The sequence below is a fragment of the Salvelinus namaycush genome, chromosome 1 (genome assembly GCF_016432855.1).
Source record: "Salvelinus namaycush isolate Seneca chromosome 1, SaNama_1.0, whole genome shotgun sequence".
NCBI classification, from domain to species: Eukaryota; Metazoa; Chordata; class Actinopteri; order Salmoniformes; family Salmonidae; genus Salvelinus; species Salvelinus namaycush.
The window spans coordinates 48,416,110-48,430,879 of NC_052307.1; the positions used below are offsets into that span (position 1 = coordinate 48,416,110).

General features: G+C 44.1%; 1 protein-coding gene across 1 annotated transcript in view; it reads right to left on the reverse strand.

Annotated features, from left to right (window-relative positions):
* Positions 1 to 14,770, reverse strand: part of cmya5 (cardiomyopathy associated 5) — a 62,343-nt gene that overhangs the window by 20,757 nt on the left and 26,816 nt on the right. The window contains exons 5-11 of the mRNA XM_038998886.1: positions 10,376 to 10,471; positions 9,852 to 10,082; positions 5,712 to 5,734; positions 3,073 to 3,194; positions 2,838 to 2,972; positions 1,961 to 2,107; positions 1,711 to 1,858 (exon numbers count right to left, since the gene is read on the reverse strand). Of these exons, the coding sequence (XP_038854814.1) occupies positions 1,711 to 1,858; positions 1,961 to 2,107; positions 2,838 to 2,972; positions 3,073 to 3,194; positions 5,712 to 5,734; positions 9,852 to 10,082; positions 10,376 to 10,471 (902 nt within the window). The remainder of the gene's footprint in view (positions 1 to 1,710; positions 1,859 to 1,960; positions 2,108 to 2,837; positions 2,973 to 3,072; positions 3,195 to 5,711; positions 5,735 to 9,851; positions 10,083 to 10,375; positions 10,472 to 14,770) is intronic.

Here is a 14,770-nt window from a genome sequence, read left to right on the forward strand (position 1 = left end):
CACCATACTCTTACATTCTGCAGGAGAAAGAACAAGAAAACCCTGTAGGGGAATTAGCAGAGAACCCGTTTAGGGTAATTATCAGAGAACAGCATGTTAAAAGCAATTCACAACACACACAAAACAAGCCAGTAGGCAAGTTGTGTAAGGTAAATAGAGTTTGTGGCAGCAAGAGCCACCAATATATTAATGGATGCACACAGAGTCATAGTGTAACAAGCTGACTAAATGTAGACATATATGTTATTCAATTATTGCACGCACACCGCTCGCGGGCGCCAACGCGCGTCTTCGTTGCCAAGGGCTAAAATAGAAGTCAGTTCTATTTGTGACGCAGATCGCACTGCAATTCCTGCCTCTCCCATCTCCTTATTGGTTTGTAGAAGCAGGTACCCACGTGCCATCTCCTCATTGGTTATACCCACATGGGTGACTGAAAGACGAACGAGGTCAGTGGCGGGAATGCACCTAATTTATGAAAGTTGCTAATCACAATATAAAGTCAAAAGAAAAAACCTGGAAAGAAAAGAGATGACTAGAAACGATTCGGTTGACCATTTTATGTGTGGATTAATTGTCGGAATAGAGGACCTTGTGCATTTCAGGTAAAATAACAACTCAATGTTTATATCCCAGGACAAATTAGCTAGCAACAGCAAGCTATCTAAAAAGGACAAATTAGCTAGCAAGTGCAAGCTATCTAGCTAAATTGCCATACATGTTTAATGATTTTCGACCTGTCTCCAAGTTAATGTAATTTCGTTCAGAGTTGGTTTTGATATTTTAACCTGTGTGTCGTGATCGGGTTTGGTGTGGGGGGACAAAATACAATTATGCACGATGGCGCAGACGGTTTGGGTTCCGTGTAACGCTAACGAAACACAAGCACGACAAACCACGGGGGAGGATACAGATAGAATACAGATCAACCGCGGGCAGTGAGTGGACCATTCAAGAGGAGGGGGGCCAGCTGCTACAGGGTGCAAACAACCAGCGAGTATACTTCCATGCAAGATATTACACTTACCAGTGACTTACCAAGGGCACTTCAGAAAGTTTGTACCTCAAGCCATACAGACGTCCGCCGAGAAAATGAAAGAAAACGTGTTGCGGTCATGGGGTCTATATATAGGGGCGGACCCCAGCCTTGATACAAGGTGTACACGGGAGTAAATCTTTAAATCCTCACCTCGGATGTATCCCTCCTCTGCGGAGTGATACCAATATATTGGAGTGATCCAATATAGTGAAACATAACTGTCATTTAAAGAAGAGCTGTCGCATAAAAAAAAAATCTGGCATCTATTTTACTCACCCTAGCAGAGCTGGTTAGACTGTTTTCATTGTTATCAAGAAGGTTAGTAACTGTATCTCTGTCAATGGCAAGAATTTACACCCAACAATTATTACCGAAACCTGTCTTAACAACCAGGTGTAGGTCATTCGTAAATGTATAAATTATTCTGCACTCTGGGAATCTCAAACCAGAGTGTTCTATTATTGGATTAGATTGCCAAAGTGATTTTACCCGTGGTAACTTGGAAACACCCACATCAAACCATGCTCCAAGACACAAATCTCGTTTTCAGTGGCATTTTTGTGTGTATGCTTGAAGTGATGGAGGATATTAGAGTAGTACGTTGTGTGTGGGGGGGGGGGGGGGGGGGGGGGGGGTTGCATGCCATGTGTGTGTGCCTGTGTGAGACCCACCTAAGCCCTTCTCCCTCAAGGGCGTACTGTCTGCAGTACTCCAGGGTGTAACTCTGCGTGGGTGTTTGGTTGTCCACATTCCAACGCAACGTGGCCGAGTCCCACAGTATCGTACACCTCCCCGTATCAATCACTGGCACCGATGGGGCTGTCAACCAATTAATCAATAAATCACAAGAGAACCATGCATTGGTCCATATGACCACAGTATGACATCAGAAGACATTTCTGCTTTATCGACTAGACTCACCAGTTCTGAAGGGTAGTCTCTCACTTGGCAGGGAGCAGCCGGTATAGTTGACAGCCATCACCCACACTTTATACACCTTGTCAGGCTCCAGCTCCTCTAGAACACAGTAACTCTCCTTCACTGTCACACGGTACTCATCCGACACCGCTGGGCAGAGAACACAGAAAGAGCTGTTAGGCTGCGTTTAGACAGGCAAATTCTGATGTTTCTGGTCTTTTGACCAATCACATCAGATCTTTTCACACTAGATCTTTTTCAGACCTAAAAAAAAAATACACATTTGTGAAATTAACATAAAAATCGAGCTGCCTGTCTAAATGCAGCCTGTGTGTGTGTAGGCTACCTCCTTGTGGGTCCTGTCTAAATTCAGCCTGTGTGTCGGCTACCTCCTTGTAGATCTTGTCTGTGTGTGTGTGTGTGTGTGTGTGTGTGTGTGTGTGTGTGTGTGTGTGTGTGTGTGTGTGTGTGTGTGTGTGTGTGTGTGTGTGTGTGTGTGTGTGTGTGTGTGTGTGTGTATAGGCTACCTCCGTGTGGGTCAATTCTAAATGCAGCCTGTCTGTAGGCTACCTCCTTTTGGGTCCTGTCTAAATGTAGCCTGTGTATGTGTCGGCTAACTCCTTGTGGCACCTGTCTGAATTCAGCCTGTCTGTGTGTGTGGCTAACTCCTTGTGGGTTCTGTCTAAGTGGAGCGTGTGTGTGTGTGTGTGTGTGTGTGTGTGTGTGTGTGTGTGTGTGTGTGTGTGTGTGTGTGTGTGTGTGTGTGTGTGTGTGTGTGTAAGCTACCTCCTTGTGGATCATGTCTAAATTCAGCCTGTGTGTGTGTGTAGGCCACCTCCTTGTGGGTCCTGTCTAAATACAGCCTGTATGTGTAGGCTACCTCCTTGTGGGTCTTCCATACAGTAGACCTGGAAGCAGTCTATGATGTCTCCAGGGTTGACCTTCCAGTAAACAGTCACACTGGTGCTGCTGGCTGAAGCACACTCCTGAGGCTGCAGAGACGGCTTCTGAGGAACTGAGACACACAGAGAGACACACAGAGAGAGGGGGCAGATAGATAGAGTTAGAGAGAAAGAGAAAGAGACAGTGTTTGTTTCTGTTCGAGAGAGACCCACCTGGGATTCCCTTGCGTCGTGTGTGTGTATTGGCTGCATTGCCCTTGGCGTAATCTTCAAACACTAGTAGTCCCCGAGGACCCAGCTCCAGAGACATGGCTGACTGTAGTGCTTCTGTTAACCTTGGAGAGGCAAACAACAATTATGAGAGTGTTTGTGTGTATGTGGCAACGTTCATCGAAACAATTCTAATAAATGCAACAGTTGGACAGTGGATGAAGATACTCAAAACTTTTAGCATTTTTATATTCCGTTAGATATTGACTGAATTATAGCACATACAACGTTTTACTGGGACAGGGATTTTGGCGGGAATTCGTGTATTCAATTTTTCAAATGTCACCTTTTTTTATTAGAATGCACTCATACAGTATATACATTTTCTTATTGTATTAGGTATTTATTACATTTTTTGTGTTAAATTAAAGAAAATGTGTGTCATTTGCATAAATCCACTGGATATACATATATGAATAAATTAACATAACGGGGTGTAACAGGACTGCAACCACTAAACACTTACTCTGTCTACCCTACCTACCTGCACTCACCTGCGCTGTCTAGACTGCCTCATGAATTACTGTTATTAAATGTTATTGGTCACATACACATGGTTAGCAGATGTTAATGTTAGTGCAACAAAATGCATGTGCTTCTAGTTCCAACAGTGCAGTAACAAGTGTGTCAATAGCAGGATACCCTCAGATAATAGCAGGATACCCTCAGACACTGAGTATACCAAACATTAGGAACACCTTCCTAATATAGAGCTGCAATCCCCCTCCCTTTGCCTTCAGAACAGCCTCAATTCGTTGGGGCATGGACTCTACAAGGTGTCGAAAGCGTTCCACAGGGAGGCTGGCCCATGTTGACTCCAATGCTTCCCACAGTTGTGTTAAGTTGGCTGGATATCCTTTGGTTGGTGGACCATTCTTGATACACACATGAAACTGTTGAGCGTGAAAAACCAAGCAGTGTTGCAGTTCTTGACACAAACCGGTGTGCCTGGCACCTACTACCATACCCCGTTCAAAGGCACTTAAATATTTTGTATTGCCCATTCACCCTCTGAATGGCATACACAATCCAATTGTCAAGGCTTAAAAATCCTTCTTAAACCTCATACTCTTCATTTACACTGATTGAAGTGGATTTAACAAGTGACATCAATAAGGGATCATAGCTTTCAACTGGTCAGTCTATGTCATTAAAAGAGCAGGAGTTCTTAATGTTTTGTATACTCAGTGTACATTACACCTATCTAAACATACATGTTTGGGAGATCAAACGTATCACTATAATCCAAGTGTTCATTTTAATTTCTTTCGTTTCAGCGTATCAAATTTGTAAAAATGTCAACTGTATTAATAACACCCATCAAAATAAAGTTGTCTTTCGTCTCTTTCTTGTTATGTAAGTGTCGAGACGGTGTGTTAAATCCCCAACGAAACTTTAGCATTCTTATAGATTCTACGGAAAGACAATGTATTACATTGAGCACATTTCAGCCATTACCGGGGTGATTGACAGGTTATTACAAACATGTCCTCTGTCGTAACATTAACGCGAAAATAAGACGGGCACAAGTGAGAGTTTGAAAGATTCGCAGGAGTAAAATGAAAGAAATCAATCCAGAGAGATTTAAGTGGACAAGTGGATTTTGCATCCCTCAAACACAGGAAATAGATGGCTGTCAAAGGCCTCAAGTGGGCAGGGCATGCACATTGCTAGTGTGTGTGTGAGACCCATTGCCAGAGACATACAGGTAACTGCCAAAATAAAGGAAACACCAACATAAAGTAATCTTAATAGGGCGTTGAACAGCTTCAATGCGTCTTAGCATAGATTCTACAAGTGTCTGGAACTCTATTGGATGCGACACCATTTTGTTGATGTTTTGTTGATGGTGGTTGAAAACGCTGTCTCAGGCGACACTCCAGAATCTCCCATAAGTGTTTAATTGGGTTGAGATTTGGTGACTGAGACACACACACACACACTCCCTTTAAACCCTGTATACTCCTTTGCGACCTCTTTTTCAAAGTCACTGAGATCTCTTCTTGTAGTCATGGTAGCCAAAATGATGGGCAACTGGGCATTTCTATACATGACCCTAAGCATGATGAGATGTTAATTACTTAATTAACTCCAGAACCACACCTGTGTGGAAGCACCTGCTTTCAATATTCTTTGTATCCCTCATTTACTCAAGTGTTTCGTTTATTTTCGCGGTTACCTGTACCTGCCTGCAGCACTTAATGTTAGCTTAGAAACAAAACCTCACAGTCATATGCCATCAATAGAACCAGCTGGTTGGAATGTTAAATCAATCAACATGGTCACCAGGGATGGGGTCAATTCCGTTTAAAATCCAGTCAATTCAGAATGTAAACCAAATTCCAATTCCACATTTTCCTCATTGAAAATAATTGAAGAGTATTGGAATTTCAGTGTACTTCCTGAATTGAAATGGAATTGACTCCAACCCTGGTGTTCACTACACTCTGAATATGACCAACCCCACCAGTCAACAAAATGACGACACACACCTAAACAAGAATTTTGTCCTTTGCTCAGTATAATCATGCTAGTATAGCTTACATCCAATATTGTGAGTACAGCTGACACGGTGCAGTTACCTCATATAGATGTCTTTGGATGTCTGTGGATAAGAGGTTTCATTAGGTACATACAATGATAACCTACAATAATAACTGCAAGGTTTCCATCCAACTGCTTCCACCAATTCAACCTAGTTCTCAATGGGCCTGAAACTTCAAGCCCGGTCCGACCCAAGCCCGATGAGCTGAAGCCCGAGACCCAGTCCGACATCACAAAAATGTAATGAGCCCGAACTCGAAAAAAAGGTTTCTAGAAAACAGCCCAACCTTTTCCTAGACCATTTTGCGAAAGTTATTTTGTGATAGTTAACCAGTAGGCTATTCATTTACACTGGTGTTGACAACAATGCGGCAGAGACGGCACCGAGCGGAGTGAGTAGGTGAGAGGGAAAAGGCCTTGACTTGTCTAAGTAAAGTGAGGAGAGGGAGAAAACCCAACTTGAATATAATTAACAACTATTATATGTGGACTCAAAGTGTGTAAAACATCAAAATATACAGTATCTTCATAAATTAGACAGATGCTACTTCTGTTGCCTGTTTTTAAGTGTTTGTTTGATTCCGTGAGCTCCAACGGTCTCATGCAGCCTAAATAAGTACAAGTCAGTCAGTCATGCCTTTAAATACAGCTTTTTATTTTGAAAATAATAAATGAAATGTTATAATTAAGTTATGGCCTAAGTATTAAGACAACAGAAGAGAACACAACAGAAGAACAAGTCAATAACATACAAAATGGAGTCTTGAATAATTAAAGTATAAATACATGTTCTGGATATTGTTAGCTATAGACCTATGGCCTAAATATTAAGACAACAGAAGAACATGTCTTTGTTCTCCTCGGGTCGATGGTCTAGCCTGCCACGCTGAATATCCTTTCGCTGCTGGTGGCCGGGACGCAAAGCACCCGTCTCGTTAACTTGGCTAGCAGTGGATACGTTGTGCTGTTGGACTTTCACCAGCCCAACATCTCTCTGTCATCCGTCATCACAGGTCACTTCACGGTGTATTTTGTCACCTCATCATCCTCTTCTTCATTCTCTGCTGTGACATTTTCCCACTCTCAAAAGTCAAGCTCTGCTCTCTTGGCGGGGGGTGGCACTGAAGTCATCCTCTGTGGCCTGTGGAAGTGTGCTCATATGATCACATCTTGCCTGTCTTGGGGGGGAAGCATCCTCAGCTGGTTAAACTTGGGCCAGAGAAACGTTGCCACCTTGTGTAGATCTTTGATGTCCACCTTCCTCTCCAACCATTCACTGTGTCGTAGTCACACTGCAGCTTGCTGTTGTGAGTCTTGTGCATTGAGCTGGCAGTGATGCTTTAGTCTCTCTGACCATAGACGGGTTAGCTGACAACATCGTGAAAACGGTACATGCTCTTCAAAAGGGGCAGAAGGCCATGTGTTGTTATGGTTCTGGATGGCCAGATAGCTAGCAACAATGACAAGGAAGGAATGACAAGGAATGTGGTGAATCGTAAGTGACTTGTTCCAGCTCATTTGATCTTGTTCTTGTTTGAGGTGTTTTGCTAATATGGCTCAAATCTAACCAACAACTGTAATGATGTATTTGAGAAACAACTTCTCATTGTTCTACTTTATTTACGTTTTCAGTAACCATTGGAAGCAAAATATAGTTTACATGTTATCAACAATGTAAGCCAACCCTGTCTGTTTAGCCCCATAGTTGTGCATGCGTCGGTTTTGTTGCTACCAACTCGTCTATAGGCACACAAGATTCAGTGTTGGGTATTTGTCCCCCTCCAGTTCCTTCTGTGCGTTGTAAAATGGCTTGAGGAACTCCAGGAGAAACTGCAGGTCATCAGCTGCGATTTTCTCCTCGGGCCTCCAGATTTTCGTGCGCTTCGTTGTACAAGTCCTGGACAGAGTGCAAGTCAGGTAGACTGTGCTAAATCTTGTGTCCCCCATCTGAAGCAGGGTCTTCGAGAGTTGGGTAGCCAGTCCAGACTTCTTGACATACCTGATAGAGGCATGATTAACACATCATAAACTTTCAAAACCGGTACATGGCAAAATAAGATTGCCCACATAGTAAGGCTCTATGATATTAATTATATTCCTAAATACATTGTTGGTATGACATGGTTGAACAAAATAATTAGGATAACATGTCATAATTATTTTAAAAATGTTACTTATATCATATAGCCTACCTGACCAGGATCTTTGCTGCGGTGACGGTTTCAGCGAGACCATGACGTAGCACCATGTTTAGAATGTGGTACTGACAGTCCAGCCTCTGATATGGCCGAAGGGCAAGAACGATGTTGGAGCCCTGGTCAGTCACCCAAACAATTCTGCTCAGTGACATAGCGTCAAGGCCAAATCTTGTCATGAGCAGCTTCACCAACGCTCACTTTATATTCTCCTCAGTTTTTGAGTCTTCAGCTGGACACACAGCCGTGGTCAAGTTTCTTTCAATTAACTGGAAATCTTCAGTTATGAAATGACTTATTGTTGTCAGATAACTAAGCTTCCGATAGTCGTCCCCACTGTGCCCTCTTTCAGGATATCCTTTACCTTATCTGTAAGTTCTTCTCTTTTGTCCTCTGCCATGCTCTTGCACCTGGCAGAGATGGTATTGTGGTTGAGTAGAACAAACTCTCCCATAAGTGGCTCCCACATATGTAAGCTCCTGGCGTCTTTGAAACGAAAACTGAAAAATGTATCAGTCACTGCCTGTTTTGTCTTCTTGAGAGTTACCATTTTGTTGACGAAGCTGACAATAAAGCTTGGCCTGAGTAGGCTGTCGCGCCACGGCATTGTGCAAAATGGCGCTGCAGGGAAGAAGTACCTGTCGTCTTGCTGTCATAACGTAGAACAGCCTCACATCCTTTGCAATTGACATGGCCACTTGATTCTTCCGTTGTTTCAACAACCAAGTCGAATGACATCCACACATCTGATTGGCATCCAATTCGCTGTAACACGCGTTGTAACGGTATAACAGAGTTGTTGTAACTGATGTATCCTATGTTCAGACCCTACCGTATTGGTCAGTCATAGGTGTATGAATGTGTCATGTGAAAGAAGTATGGCAGGGAAGGCACAATTAGCAAATAGGGAATGTTTTTTGCAGTCTCCGCAAATGAGGGATTTCGATAACATGACTTTTCAGTCAGAGAAACAACACGTAAGAAACAAGTTAATAGCTGTTATTAGATCGCAGTTTCAGCACCCCGGACAGCGCAATACACACTGGAGCCTGTACCTGTACCTGCAGCTGACAGGGAGGAGGAAAGAGAGACAAGGTGCGCCAGTCACAAAGGCACGCGCAGTAAAAACATTTTTTACACGTCGCGGAAAGTTAGAACCCGACCTGGCCAAATCAATTCTTGAAAACACATGGCCGGCCCAAACCTGTCGGGCCCGGGCTGAAATTGAGAACTCTAATCCAACCCTCTGAGAACTGATTATCTTAACGAAGGATGCATTTGTCAGTAGTTTCAAGTTTCTATGTCACATACACAAGTACAGTGAAATGCCTTTCGCGCAAAGCTCTAACGCCAACAATGCAGTAATCAATAACAATGTATACTAAAAATAACAGGGTAGAACAAAAACACATGAGATACAAAAATAAGGGGGGAAAAAATAAGTAAGTAAGCATAATATATACAGGGTCACTTCCAGTACCATATTTACAGTGTGCAGGGATACTGGATCGATAGAGGTACAGTAGATACAGTATGTATAAGGGTAATGTGACTAGGCATCAGGATATAAGATAAACAGAGTAGCAGCAGCCTATATGATGATTGTATGTGAGTGGGTGTGTGTAGAGTCAGTATTAATGTATGTGCATATAATGTGTGTGTGAGCAAGTTATTAAGTGGTGTTTTTGCGTGTGTTAGATTATCAGTGTGCGTAGTGTGTAGGGCCCTGTGAGTGTGCATAGAGAAATAAAATACAAAGATTAACTCAGACAGTCTGTGTAGCCATTTTGTTAGCTATTGAGTTAGCCTTTTAGCAGTCTAATTAGCACTACACAGTATTGTGTGTGTGTGTGTGTGTGTGTGTGTGTGTGTGTGTGTGTGTGTGTGTGTGTGTGTGTGTGTGTGTGTGTGTGTGTGTGTGTGTGTGTGTGTGTGTGTGTGTGTGTGTGTGTGTGTGTGTGTGTGTGTGTGTGTGTGTGTGGCCCTCACCTGTGTGTCTGGGTCTATCTCTGCCTCTCTAGCGGTGGTGTCCAGTGTGACCTTGGTCTGGTCTATACTCTCCTGGAAGGAGACGATCTGGTCGTAAAGCTGCTCCAGCTTTGCCTTCTTTTCCTCCTCCATGCTCAGAGACATGGTGTTGTACTGCTCCATCACCAGAGCCATCATCTCCTCATTCTGAGCCTCCATCACCTCCTCACTGTCCCTGCAATGGTCCTGGGAACATAGAGATCAGGAGGTACAGGGGACAGGGAGAGGTACAGGGGAAAGAGAGAGAGACATGGGACAGAGAGGGACAAGGAACAGAGTGACACAGAGAGGAACATGAAGTCTAAACTGGTCCATTGGAAGAGAAACTGAACGAGAAGGGTTAGGCCAGAAAAAAATCTTCAGGGAAGTTTTGTGGTAACACTTTGCATTAGAACATGCATTATTCTACGCATTCAATAACACACAAGTAGACAGTTACTTCAGTTTGAGAAGATAGCAAATTCTCTCTTTCCTCCTACCTCTACAGTGTTGTATCCCAGCTCTAGTTCTGACACCAGATCCTCAATGTTCTCTGATCTCTCCTGCAGTTCTGAGATCCACTCACTCAGCCTCTCCTGGAATATGAACAGAGCACAGAAACACACTGAATGAAAACTTGAACTAGGAATATACAATACAGGCTACTGTAAGGATGGGCTGTTTTAGATGCAGTGAACACAATAAAAGTGTTGGTTTTGCTCTTCTGTAAAATAAATATAAATAATTCAGTCTCTCCCCTTTGTCGCTCAACTCTCCATATGTAAGGACTATGTAAGTGTACTTGGGACACAAAACAATAGATGCTGGTTCAAGCCCCTGCTGAGATGGCGCCAAGGTGGCACCGATAGAGATGGCAGCTTCGCTTCTAGTCCTTAGGAAACTGTGCAGTATTTAGATTTTTATGTATTATTTATTACATCGTTAGCCCAGAAAACCTTAACTGTTATTACATAAAACCGGGAAGAACTATTGGATATCAGAGAGACGTCAACTTACCAGCACAACCAGCACTACGATCAGGAATACGACTTTCCCAAAACGGATCCTTTGTCTGCACCTCCCAGGGCATTTGAACTGATTCCAGAGGCCGACCCAAAACAACACCACCGGAGGAGAGGGTGCCGGAGCGGTCTTCTAGTGAGGCTTCGGATGCGCACACACCACCCACCGCTCCCGAGTATATTACTCGCAAATGTCCAGTCCCTAGGTAACAAAGTCGATGAAGTACGGGCAAGAGTTGCTTTCCAAAGAGATATCCAGGATTGTAACATACTCTGTTCCACGGAAACATAGCTAGCTGGGGACATGCTGTCGGAGTCCATACAGCCAACGGGATTTTCAGGGCTGACAGGAATAAACATCTCTCCGGTAAAAAGAAGGGCAGGGGTGTATGCTTCATGATGAACGACTCATGGTGTAATTGTAGCAACATACAGAAACTGAAGTCCTTTTGTTCAACTAACATAGAATTCCTCACAATCAAATGCCAACCGTATTATCTCCCAAGAGAACTCTTCTCGGTTATCGTCACAGCCGTGTATATCCCCCCGCAAGCGGATACCAAGACGGCCATCAAGGAACTTTACTGGACTTTATTCAAACTGCAAACCATATATCCTGAGGCTGCATTTATTGTAGTTGGGGATTTTAACAAAGCTAATTTGAGAACAAGGCTACCTAAATTCTATCAGAATATCGATTGTGGTACACGAGCGAGTAACACGCTTGACCATTGCTACTCTAACTTCCGCAATGCTTACAAGGCCCTCTCCCACCCTCCTTTTGGCAAATATGACCATGACTCCAGCTTGTTGCTCCCCTCCTATCGGCAGAAACTAAAACAGGAAGTGCACGTACTTAGGTCTATCCAACACTGGTCTGACCAATCGGATTCCACGCTTCAAGATTGCTTCGTTCACGTGGAATGGAATATGTTCCGGGTAGCCTCAGATAATGACATTGACGTTTATGCTGACTCGGTGAGCGAGTTTATAAGGAAGTGTATAGGAGATGTTGTACCCACTGTGACTATTAAAACCTTCCCTAAACCAGAAACCGTGGCTTGATGGCAGCATTCACGTAAAGCTGAAAGCACGTACCACCGCATTTAATCATGGCAAGGGAAATATGACCGAATACAAACAGTGTAGTTATTCCCTCCGGAAGGTAATCAAACAACCAAAGTGTCAGTATAGAGACAAAGTAGAGTCGCAATTCAACGGCTCAAACACGAGACGTATGTGGCAGGGTCTACAGACAATCACAGATTACAAAAAGAAAACCAGCCCTGTCGCGGACATCGACATAGCGGCCCGTTACCAAAGACTGTGGGCTCTCCTTATCCGTGGCCGACGTGAGTAAAACATTTAAATGCGTTAACCCTCGCAGGGGTGCCATCCCAGACGGCATCCCTAGCTGTGTTCTCAGAGCATGCACAGACCAGCTGACTGGTGTGTTTCGGGACATATTCAATCAATCACAACCCCAGTCTGCTGTCCCCACATGCTTCAAGATGGCCACCATTGTTCCTGTTCCCAAGAAAGCTAAGGTAACTGAACTAAATGACTATCGCCCTGAAGCACTCACATCTGTCATGAAGTGCTCTGAGAGACTAGTCAAGGATCATATCACCTCCACCCTACCTGTCACCCTAGACCCACTTCAATTTGCTTACCGCCCCAATAGGTCCACAGACGATGCAATCGCCATCACACTGCACACTGCCCTATCCCATCTGGACAAGAGGAATACCTATGTAAGAATGCTGTTCTTTGACTACAGCTCAGCATTCAACACCATAGTACCCTCCAAACTGATCATTAAGCTTGAGACCCTGGGTCTCGACCTTGCCCTATGCAACTGGGTCCTGGACTTCCCGACGGGCCGCCCTCACGTGGTGAAGGTAGGAAACAACATCTCCACACCGCTGATCCTCAACACTGGGTCCCCACAAGGGTGCGTTCTCAGCCCCCTCCTGTACTCCGTTCCCACACGACTGCGTGGCCATGCACGCAAGTTTGCAGACGACACAACAGTGGTAGTCTTGATTACCAACAGCAACGAGACAGCCTACAGGGAGGAGGTGAGGGCCCTCGGAGTGTGGTGTCAGGAAAATAACCTCTCACTCAATATCAGCAAAAAAAAGAGATGATCGTGGACTTCAGGAAACAGCAAAGGGAGCACCCCCCTATCCACATCGACAGGGCAGCAGTGGAGAAGGTGGAAAGTTTTAAGTTCCTCAGTGTTCATATCACCGACAAACTGAAATGGTCCACGCACACAGACAGTGTGGTGAAGAAGGTGCAACAGTGCCTCTTCAACCTCAGGAGGCCGAAAAATGTGGCTTGTCTCTGAAAACACTCAGTAACCTTTACAGGTGCACAATTGAGAGCATCCTGTTGGGCTGTATCATCGCCTGATATGGCAACTGCACCGCCCACAACCGCAAGGCTCTCCAGAGGGTTGTGCGGTCTGCACAACGCATCACCGGGGGCAAACTACCTGCCCTCCAGGACACCTACAACACCCGATGTCACAGGAAGGCAAAAAAGATAATCAAGGACAATAACCACCCAAGCAACTGCCTGTTCACCCCGCTAACATCCAGAAGGCGAGGTTAGTACAGGTGCATCAAAGCTGGGACCGAGAGACTGAAAAACAACTTCTATCTCAAGGCCATCAGACTGTTAAACAGCCATCACTAGCACATTAGAGGCTGATGCCTATAGGCATAGACTAGGAATCACTGGCCACTTTAAGAAATGGAACACCAGTTACTTTCATAATGTTTACATACACGGCCAGTCAAAAGTTTTAGAACACCTACTCATTCCAGGGTTTTTCTTTATTTTTACTATTTTCTACTTTGTAGAATAATAGTGAAGACATTAACACTTTGAAATAACACATATGGAAGCATGTAGTAACCAAAGTGTTAAACAAATGTAAATATATTTGTGATTCTTCAAATAGCCACCTGTTGCCTTGATGACTGCTTTGCACACTCTTGGCATTCTCTCAACCAGCTTCACCTGGAATACTTTTCCAACAGTCTTGAAGGAGTTCCCACATATGCTGAGCACTTGTTGGCTTCTTTTCCTTCACTCTGCGATCCGACTCATCCCAAACCATCTCAATTGGGTTGTGGTCGGGTGATTGTGGAGGCCAGGTCATCTGATGCAGCACTCCATCACTCTCATTCTTGGTAAAATAGCCCTTACACAGCCTGGAGGTGTGTTGAGTCATTGTCCTGTTGAAAAACAAATGATAGTCCCACTAAGCCCAAACCAGATGGGATGGCATATCGCTGCAGAATGCTGTGGTAGCCATGCTGGTTAATTCATTCCTACTTACATTTGTGTGTATTGGGTATATGTTGTGTAATCTGTTAGATATTACTTGTTAGATATTACTGCACTGTCTGAGCTAGAAAAACAAGCATTTCGCTACATCTGCAAATAACGTGTGTGACAATCAAATTTGATTTTATTTGAGAAGGAGAGGGGGGGCAATCAGTGGCGGTGGCGCTGAATTCTCCTCAAAGTGGGCAAAGAAGGTGTTTAGTTTGTCTAGAAGCAATACGCCGATGTCCGTGACGTGGCTGTTTTTTTTTTTTTTTGTCCGTAATTGCCTGAGCCTCTTGCCTGAGCCGTTGAATTGCAACTCCACTTTGTCCCTATACCGACATTTCGCTTGTTTGATTGCCTTGCGGAGGGAATAACTACACTGTTTATATTAGGCCATATTCCCAGTCCTCTTTCCATGGTTAAATCTGGTGGTTCCCGCTTTCAGTTTTGCACGAATGCCGCCATCCATCCACGGTTTTTGGTTAGGGTAGGTTTTAATAGTCACAGTGGGCACAACATCTCCAATGC